The 10,354-nt window shown below is 40.3% G+C and overlaps 1 protein-coding gene across 1 annotated transcript in view; it reads left to right on the top strand.

Moving 5' to 3' along the window:
• Nucleotides 1-1,944: 1,944 nt before the first annotated feature.
• The window catches only part of prkd2 (protein kinase D2), a 36,806-nt gene continuing 28,396 nt past the window's right edge, over nt 1,945-10,354 (top strand). Inside the window, exon 1 of the mRNA XM_054606347.1 lies at nt 1,945-2,919. Coding sequence (XP_054462322.1) covers nt 2,593-2,919 — 327 coding nt within the window. The 5' untranslated portion in view covers nt 1,945-2,592. The remainder of the gene's footprint in view (nt 2,920-10,354) is intronic.

Below are 10,354 nucleotides of genomic sequence, written 5' to 3'. Positions count from 1 at the left end.
TTTTCTTTTATTATATATTTTTGAACTGCATTCTAGCTTGTATCAAATGACTTTCTCTTTTTGTTTACGGGTCCCCTGTTGTATGTCATTAAGGAAGAAAAAAAAATGAAGATTTTGTACAGTGAATTGAGAGTTGTGTTTGTGTTGTCTTTTTTGCCTTCTACTAGGGATAAAAAAAACTTATAAAAACATGGACACATGGCATCATCCCTAACCTGAAAATACACAGTAGAAGTACCCTGATGGAATAACTCTAAAAATTCCACTGCAATTTAGTGAAGGGACTTTTCAGAGAAATGTTTTAAAAACATGTTTAAAATTGATCCATTAGAGACCAGGATTTCCTTTAGGTCCTAATATTTGTGAAGTTCTAAAAAAAAGGCTGGATGCCTTTAAGTCTCTGCTTTTATCCTAATTGGTTTGATATGATTTTCCTACAGAAACAGTTACATTTTCTTGGTAAAATTCCTAAAAAACATCTACTCCAAAATCTATGAATATGCTAATATTCACATCCTGCTGTCAGCTAATCTTGATTTGTAAAAGGGATGGAGTTCCACTTGCAATGCAGCCATCCAAAATCTCATTGATAATTGAAACCAGTAAAGCAGAATTTCTTCGACAGTTTGGTTTGGTTTTTAGAGAGATTAATCTTGTCACAGGTGTGTCAGCTTTTAACCAAGAGTTAACCAAGATTTTACCTATCCAACCTAAAGGCTTCAAACTGTGCTGCCCCGTGACTCTGCACTTAAGAGAGTAAGCATATATATGTTATAGCTTTTTCTACATCAAATCTTCACATTGCAATTGCTGGATATATTCAGCAGCTGGGTAAGTAAGATTTGTAAAATTGTTTAAATACTGCTTTGTCTTTCAGACTACACACATAAAAATGTATTTTATACAAAATCAGCAAATGCTATTTTTTTTATTTCATTGTTAATGGAACAATCCTGGGTGGTCATTTCACCTGTGGTTATATGTCCATTTGTAAAATGAGGCCAAATCTCCAGGTGAATGGGCAACATCACAGCCCTGTGACCTCCTCTGTACATGGGATTTAATTATTCAATATCCATCTATATCAAACATTGCCCTCTTGTGGTGAAAAGTAGCAAGCATTATTTGTTGCTGCTTACTTATTGTGGTCTCTCGTCTTTGCTTTATTTTTATTCATTATTATTGGAAATTGTGAGACGGCTTCACAGAGAGAAGCATGATGCGATGTCACTGGGAGTTACTTAATGTGGTCAGCAAGTTGCAGCATTACTATCCAGGGAGGTTTTCATGACCAAAGGTAATAAGTCATTATTTTCATCTGCATGCTTTCAATTTAAGATAAGATTAGTGGTGCAGAGTCACAGTCATGTTTATGATTGTGGTAACCCAGCCTAATCTCTAAGCATACTATATATTCTGTTGCATGCAAAGTACCACCTCCTACCTTGCCTTGAAAGTTCTTCATTTTAAAGAAACTTGCAGTCAACTTTGCAAGAAAACAGCTCTGAAATAGGCGTGGCCCTATTCTGCAGTCTGGCAGAGGTGTGTCTGCTAAAAAATGCCAGGAGGAAAGGTGTTACAAAGGAAAAATAAGGCAGGCAATAGAGTTTCATATGAGGGACGGAAAGAGGGAAGATGAGGAAGAGATGGGAGGGTTTTTGAGCGTGGAGCTGCCCCCTCGAGCAGTGTAAGAGGATCTTTGCTGGCCTGGACTCAGGGAAGGAGCAAACAAGACCAATAACCCCAAAGCAAGGAAGGCAGCGAGAAAGAGGAAAAGGGAGGAGGGAGAAGCCAGGGAGAAGGGAGTCAGTGGGCGGGACTTTCTGAGAGGCTATTGGCTTCAGGCTGTGTCAGTCATTTCACTTCCTCCCTGGCTGTGGCAAGATCACATATGAGAGGGCAGGAGGGAGGGGGAGAGGGAGGTACCCTCAGACGGCTCTCACACTCTGTGTGTGTTTTTTCACTAAAAAGACTGAACTGGGGCTGAAACTGAAACAGGGCAACACTCGTAAAAGGAGTGCAGTCTCTTGCTCTCCTTCATTCTCACAGTTTCCTGTTCAAGGAGGCCATTTTGTAACTCAGCCTGGAGAAGAGGCACCACAAAGTTTGGCAACTGTTTTTTGTTTTTTCTCTCCCACGGCTTGGGAGTTTCACAATCAAGTTTGGACTTTCTCCCCCCTGCACATCAACTTCTTAAAGACGAGAGAGCTGAAGGAGGGAAGAAGGCGGATGAGTTTCTGAGTCTCTCACACACATTGCTCATGATTGTCATGCCAGGACAATAACAGGAGTCTAAAGACTAGAAAGCACGAGAGAAGTGGCAGAAAAGGAAGTAAAAACAACACAACTTCCTGGATAAGGACTTCTTCCTTGAGCCAGTTGTAGGGGGGTGGACACAGGACACAGAGGAACCAGGACTCTCTGCTCAGCGCGCGTGTGTGTGTGTGTGTGTGTCCATGTGTCAGTGTGTGAACCCCTCTCTTCTCCACTGAGACACTTTGAATGAGTGTGGGAGAACTGTGAGAACCTGTGGGGTTTTGTTTGTGAGTGTGTTTGTTAAGAGCTTCAGGCAGCTTACAAACAAAACTCTGAATGGCTAACGCTAGCCCTTGTATGTCTACAGGGGCTATGGCCCAGGTCTTCTTTCCTCCTGGGGGCTCCTCACCACCAGGCTCAGCTGTGATGCAGCAGGGGACCCCCATATCCATGCCTTCTATGCCTGCTCAGGGTGGGTTTCCTATGATGGACCTGATACCAGGGCAGGGTCCCGGTGGGGCTGTGATCCCCTCACTGCCTCCCACTCCGGCAGGGGTTTCCTTCATCATCCAGATCGGCCTGACCAGAGAATCTGTCCTGATGCCCCAGAGTGCTGACCTGGCCTATGTGAAACAAATTGCCTGCTCCATTGTTGACACCAAGGTAGGAAATGTGTGTGTGTGTGTGTGTGTGTGTGTGTGTGTGTGTGTGTGTGTGTGTGTGTGTGTGTGTGTGTGTGTGTGTGTGTGTGTGTGTGTGTGTGTGTGTGTGTGTGTGTGTGTGTGTGTGTGTGTGTGTGTGTGTGTGTGTGTGGGTGTGTGTGTGTGTGTGTAAACTGGGGAAGGTGGCATGTCAGTTAAAGCTGGGCGTAAACGTTCTCCAGGTGGAAAGCTGTTTACGTTCGAGGCTCTTAAGCCTCACTTTCATGTTTTTAAACTGTTTGTCAGATGACCAGTTGGAGTTCTGTATTTCTCTTTCACTCTTTGTTTCAGTGTCTCAGTGTCTAATAAAAAAAAAAAAAAAAAACTTTTTATACACTCTGCTATTCTCAAAGGTAAATAGAGGTGTTTAAAAATGCAAGCAGACAAAGTATATGAACAGGCGGCTTTGACAGACTCTGAGAGAATTTACAAAATGTCACAATTTTGCTCCGCTCTAATTACTGCAATTAGCATCCCCCCCCCCCCCCCCTCACAGTTGGAAGAGAACATGCTGTTGAATAAGGCTTTGTTATGACACATTCAGGCGAGCCAAGGGATATTTGATGGGCTTAGTGTTTGAGACGGTTTCATCTGGCTGTTCATGCATGGGCCAACATGTGTGCTGTACATGAAACAGGAAATGGAAGTCAATAATTGCAGCATACATTTCTGAAATCAAGGTCTAGATTGACAATCTAGACCTTGATTTTAGAAATGTATGGTGCCACAATACCATAATTGTTTGTAAAGCCATTCCATTATTTATTCATTTATTTTTTTACTCACTTGATTTCAATGTTTATTTTATGCGAGACAAATCATTTTTATCTCTAGGTACTAACTGCACCTCAAAAAAAGAAAAGTATAATAAAAAAAAAAGAAGAATCAGATTAAAACGAAAGGAAAGCTTGTTTGTTTGTTTCATTCATATTCATTTTAACAGCGTTCTCTTTATTGCATGCCTGAAGATGCATGAAACAAAAGTCAGTGTCCAAATATTGAGGAGCACCTTTACTTTCCATCAGTTAAACTAAAAAAGTGTAAAGAAAGTTACTGAATATACACTGGGTAATCACAGTGTTCTCCATGCCTGGCTGTAACCTCTCTTTGTCAAGGTCAGAAGTGTCTTTCACTTCTCCTCAGAGGTTTTGCATTTCATACCAAAAGAAATGATCACAAAGAACAATTTTTGTCTCTTTGCTGAGCGCTTGATTGAATTCTTACTTTGTTTTTACAAGTCACTGATCCCTTTAATTTATAGTCATATATAACCCCTTATTTTATAACTACTCAAAAAGATGCCGCTGTATTTAAAATGTGGCATTTGGCATTTTAACTTTAATAAAAATATTGATCGTAGTAGAATTTGAAGCAAAAAGAGCCTATCATTCAAAAGCTTTGGTCTATAAAACACGAGGAGGCAAACTGTTAAGACTTAACGTGAGTTTCTCAGATGGTAGTAGGTAGAATCAATACAAAAAAATAATAGCTTCAAAAGAAGAAAACTTCAAAACAAACATGTGCAGGCTTGGGGAGGAGGGAGAAGTAGTGACATCCTCTTTGCAACAGGAAGTAAGTGTGTTATGGGGAATATTTTCTTTACTGTCTTTGAGAACCACCAACTATGTAGGTCAGCAAATGTTCACCAAATACATATAGAAGAAAACACATGGAGGAGAAAACATGATCCTACAGGTAGTTTGAGCAGTCCGTTTGCTTTGATCGGCCAATTAGGCTGGTAGGTGTTTAGATCAGCAGATTTCCACAGCCTGATCAGATCAGCTTTGTAAAGCTCACCACAATTGCAAATCTTCCAGGAAATTCTGGTACTGACTCCAGCCTGTTTACCCCCTCTGCTAATCTGTTCTTGTGCACAACAGTCTTTGTTTTCTCTTCATATAATTGGTTCTCTGTCAGGTATTTGCTTTTAATTTAGTGAGATCATTCAGCTGTTCTGTCTGATGCTGGATCTCCACTGAACACGCTGTACTCAGACTGAGACCAGTAGCTATAGTGTGATAGTGTGCTTCCAAACGTGTTTCCATATGATTGGAACAGATGTGGTTGGAACATTGTTTACCATCATCACGATGTAAACAACAGCTGCATCTCTCTGGCTTCGTCTTCTTTTCTTCCTCTTTTTTTTTTCGTTTTCTCTGACAAACCAGAACTGTGTAATGTAAGAGAGGTTGATGTTGGAAGTTTTGAAACTCTTATTATCGTCTTTTTTTATATTCAGTAACACTCGTACGCCTTTAATTTACGTTGTCTGACGTTTTCAGAGCTGCTGTAAAATTCAAAGTGTTTGCATAGTTTTTAACTGATTGCCCATAAAAAGGCTATACAAAATGTCCAGATAACAACTAACAACTTACAGATTTACGAACTTTTATCAACTAGCGCGTTACCTCTATGACTCAACAACACCTGCAGCTGCTTCATGGTTAAAGTTTTATCCCCCCTGCATAGATTTGCATTTATTAGAATCACAAAAAAACAACATACCCAGCTGGAAAGCTAATAAGACATGTGACAAGGAGTAGAAGGCTCTTTTGTAGGACACCATGATTAACCAGCGAGGTCTAAAAAGCCTCTACATTAAGATTCAGACTTCTTTTAATACATTTTTGTAGGATCCTTTGAATGTGTGTGATTATTTGTGTGTATGGGTTTGTGCATGATTCCACACTACCAGTGACATGATGCTGGCTAAAAAACTAGTCGGATGCATGGCAGGATGTAGAAAAGTCAGTGTGACATTAAGTAAGGTCACACTAAGGGTAATTAATAAACAACCAAGGCAACATAACAACTAAGTACAATGGCCACAATCCACCAGCGCTTCCAACATGGTAACACCCATATAGACTTAAGGTTTTCTGTGTTTTAAGACAGAGAAAGGAATGCTCTGCAGAATACTATATATACCCCGGGTACCAGTTTTTGGTTTCTGCTCCACAGCATCTAATTAAGGAAAAGACTCTCTCAGCAAAAGAAAGAAATGGGCCTTCTTCTATGGTTGGGTTCTTTCTCATTTCTTCCTTTTCAGCATCTTCAGTCCCACTATACCCACAAAAAGGATAGTCAATACTCTGTTCAATGCACTGACCAAATGCACAAACTCAGAAAAGCTTCAAGGATCCCAAATATGTGAGGCTAGACATCTATACTAGATATCTAAAATATTTTAATTTGATTAACAGTTGCAGCCCTAAAAAATCAAAAAAAATTGTAAAGCTTTAATGAAGAAATGGAACAAGATAATACATTATTTATATATATATATATATATATATATATATATATATATATATATATATTATTTATATATATATATATATATATATATATATATATATATATATATGTGTGTGTGTGTGTGTGTGTATATATATATATATATGTGTGTATATATATATATGTGTATATATATATGATCCTATCAGACAATGTAAGATGGTTTTCCCCTGATTTAAAAAAAAAAAAAAAAAAAAAAAGAATGTTAAAGAGATCATATAAAAATAACCGCAGGGGTATTAAAGCATTAAGCTTGATACTTTGAAGTTATTATTTGCCTTATTTGCACATCCCTGGTTTGTCTATATGTGTTGGGTGAGGTCTATTCAAAGATAACTGAACCACTGTGTGGAGTTTGCATGATCTCCCGTGTTATCTCCCATCCTAAAAGATTTGTGTTAGGATACTCTTGCCATTGATGTTAACAAAAGCTCTGACCTCCGTTAACCATAGCTGTCCACTGCTCCTAAATGGTAATGATTGGTCTAATGCAGAGCACAAATTTCCCTGCAGAGATTGATTAAAAGGATGAATGTTCGGTGACTTAATGCCTAGTTTCTGTAATGTCTATTGTTTAAAACTTTGATAAAATGGTTGTTGTATAGTAATGGCTGAAGTTTCAGACCCTGAGCAGAATACAATTTAGAGGTGTTTTTGTTGAGTGTGGTCCAGAGGGAATAGGTGCTCTCCAGAGACATTTTTGTTCCTTGTCCATCCCTGAGTGTTCACTTCTTTTTGAAAGTAAAGCAAGAGAAAAAAAATAAGTACCTTCATTCCCAGCGCCTGAACCTTCTCAAGCCTTGTAATAGCAGTCACACACACACAAAAACACACTCTGCAATCCCCAAAATCCCCTTGAATCCAGAATTCCTGCCCTGTTAGGAGCTACAGCATTAGGTGGGAGATTTGGACAATAGACAGCTTGTCCTGGTCTGGCTAACTGAGTGCGACACATGAGGTGGACTGTGTGTGCACGCATGAATGCCTACACTGGTGTATTTAGAGGGGTATTGAAGGTTTGGTACCCCACACCCCCGCCAACAGTCATCTCTCCCATCCCAGAAAGGGTGAGTCACCGGTTCTGTTTATTCACAGGCTCCCTCCTTGTGTTCCAATGACACGTTTTTCCATTCACTTCTTTCTGGAGGAGCACACACTCCCCTGGCTTCAACTTCCAACACTAACCCATGGCCATCCTATAGCTCATGTTCATAGTCATCTGAACTGAGCATTAAGCCAGTCTCTCAGGGCCAGAATTCAAAATCCACCTTTATTCACAGTATCTAGAGCCCACACTTCCCACACCTTTCTAAAGCCTGGCTTTGCTGTATACCTGGCAATAGTGCTTGCCAAAATCCCATTTAGCTGGCCCACCTCCAGCTGCCCCAACCCCCTTCTCCTCCAGATGGAACAAAAAGTAATAGTGAGGCCTGGAAACCAGAGGGTGTCTCCATTCAACCATGATGCAGCTCTGATGTATTTGCTCTTTTGTTGGGCAGGCCTCACTGGGCCCCTTCTTTTCCCTGCTGCTATTTCCTTTCCTCATTGTACCTGCTTGTTCCCCCATCTACACTGTTGTTATCCTATAACTGAAATATACGACTTTGATCTCACTCTTATTATTATTATTATTATTATATTTATTATATATTATTATATGATTATATTCTGTAAGTTGTTGTCTGAAAGTCTGCTTATTTATATTATTTATCCAGCAGTATGAGTAATGATTATGTTGGAATAAATACAAAATTTAAAAGAAGTTCAGTTAGCTAACAGAGTACATGTTTCTCCTCTCCTCTTTTTTTCTTGGGATAAAAAGCTTCTGACGTCTTTTTCCTCCACCGTCTGTGGGAGGACTACCTCCTCCTCTTCCCCTTGTTGTGCCCTTTCCCTCGCTACTTTCTATGAGATGCTTTATTTCCTCTCCTTATCCGCTCATCTCCGGTCCCTTCTGCCTGCCTTATCGCCAACTTCCTCTCACGCTCTGGGTCCTCTTCCTCTTCCTTATTCCTCATCCACTTTCCTCTCTTTGTACTCATCCACCTACTGCTACTGCCCTCCCTGTCAGTCTCACCTTTTATTTAGGTCGTTTGCAGCCTTGAACACACTTGAAGTCGGTGGACAAATATAGGAAAAATCCACACTTGCTTGGTTGTACAAGGAAGGACAGACCAGGTTTAGAGGAAGTATACCTAGTAAAAAATCCTGTACTCCCATTTGTCAAGTGGTTACCTCAGCTACAATGAATTCTGTTTTACAGTGAATGTATTTCCTCCTTCTCCTAGTTTGCCCAAAGGTGTGTGAGCTTAACGGTTACTGTTCTTTCAACCCTGACAACTAGTTTTATTTTGTCATCAAAAAGATGCACACGGGGTGTGGGGCACATGTGGGTGTGTTTCAATATATGTGTCTCAACATGTGAGAACCTGCTGAGTCCTGTCAATGTTTGCCGTGGTCACGTAACTTGATTGTTTGAAATGTCAGTGATGAGTTACAACACATTTACCCAACAGCGAGCTGTGTCGAATCCAGCAGTTGATGCGCAGGAAGCACACTGATGAGTATTCATTTATAATGTAGTAATTACTGAACATTCGGTAGTCAACATGTACCTATAGTTTCATTTATTTATATATCTTGTAACAAGAGACTCTCTGATTCTGTTAACTATTGTTAATGAATGAGGATAGAAGTTTCTTTTGTTCTTTTAGTTAGAAAATTATAAGCACAAAGAAACATCCGCAACTAAACACAGACACATACACGGTTGTTTTTTGAGAGCCCCTGCCCTGGCCATTGTTTCCACCTCCGTTTTGGAAGGGTCCGTTTCTTTATCTCTCTCCCTTGAGAAGCAGTTTGGCCCTGGGATTGGGATCATACACACCACCTCCTGTTTACCCTACTCACTTGCACATGTATTCTACACACCAGACACACACACACATTGTAAAGAAACGAAACCGTTGCCCTTGATTTTTCCAGATGGAGGGCTGACAGACAAGGTCGTATTGTTTGTATGGAAACAACACAGTTCCATGTTCAGCATCTCCATAGGTGAGGACACAGACTTAATTTGGTCTGAAATTCTGCCCACAACTACGCATTAATCCAATCTCCTGATCTAATGTCATTGGGGGTTTTTGTCCTGCTGCTTGGATTATTAAAAAGCTTTCTGTATGTGTCTGAGCTACTGGGCAAATACTCTCTGCCTATCAACCAAAACCTTTGTTAGTCAATAAATGAATGCCAGACAATTAGCAAGACACTGGCAGGTGGACATACATGTGAAAACAAACTACTCCTTTATCAGACCCCACGTCATTTGATGATTTGAGTGAAGATAACACAGCCGCTGACCATGTACAGCAGCTTTAGCCGGATGCTCCAAACCTTACAGAGGCTATATCTACTAAACCCATAATGCTGTAAAGGAAATGGTGTCTATTTTCAAAAAAGGGTAAACCCACAGCAACATATCAGTTCTGCTTACCCATACCTCTCACTTTGTTTTTCTCTCTTTGCGACTATTTGCATGGTAGCAGAACAGCTTTGCATGAGTGACCGTGCCTGGTGTCCCCTGGCTGTTAGCGGCGAGCTGCAGGGGAAGCTTAAGCTTAGTCCACACAAAGACATTTGATTATTCAAAGCACACACCGCTGGCCGTAGCCCAGTGCCACAGATGTACATCAGAGTGAGAGAAAGAAGGAAGGTGGGATGATAGATGGAGATTTTGAAGGGTTTGAATATCGAGCAGAACCTGAGATTGTGATCTTGAAATGAACATTTGTGAGAATGCACAAAACAATCTAATCTGTTGCACGTGTCGGTGTATTAAGGGATCATTTTGGTTTGTTTCGGCTTGGCCAACATTTGTTCTGGTAACGTTCTACACACCAAGTTAACTGCTATGAACTGGGACTTCGACAACATCTCTAAAAAGAAGTCTGATAGAGCAAGAAAAGATCATCATATAGGTTTTAAACGAACCCCTTGTTTGGTCAAGCTTATTTAGAATAAAAAAAAAAAAGACAGTAATTCTTTCTCAAACCGTCCTTTTGTACACAGTCAAGATCAGTGTAGAGACTCACTTCCTGTTC

Source organism: Anoplopoma fimbria, chromosome 1 (assembly GCF_027596085.1).
Source record: "Anoplopoma fimbria isolate UVic2021 breed Golden Eagle Sablefish chromosome 1, Afim_UVic_2022, whole genome shotgun sequence".
NCBI lineage: Eukaryota > Metazoa > Chordata > Actinopteri > Perciformes > Anoplopomatidae > Anoplopoma > Anoplopoma fimbria.
Note: the sequence above shows the minus strand (reverse complement) of the source record. Positions and strands in the feature narration are given on the sequence as shown.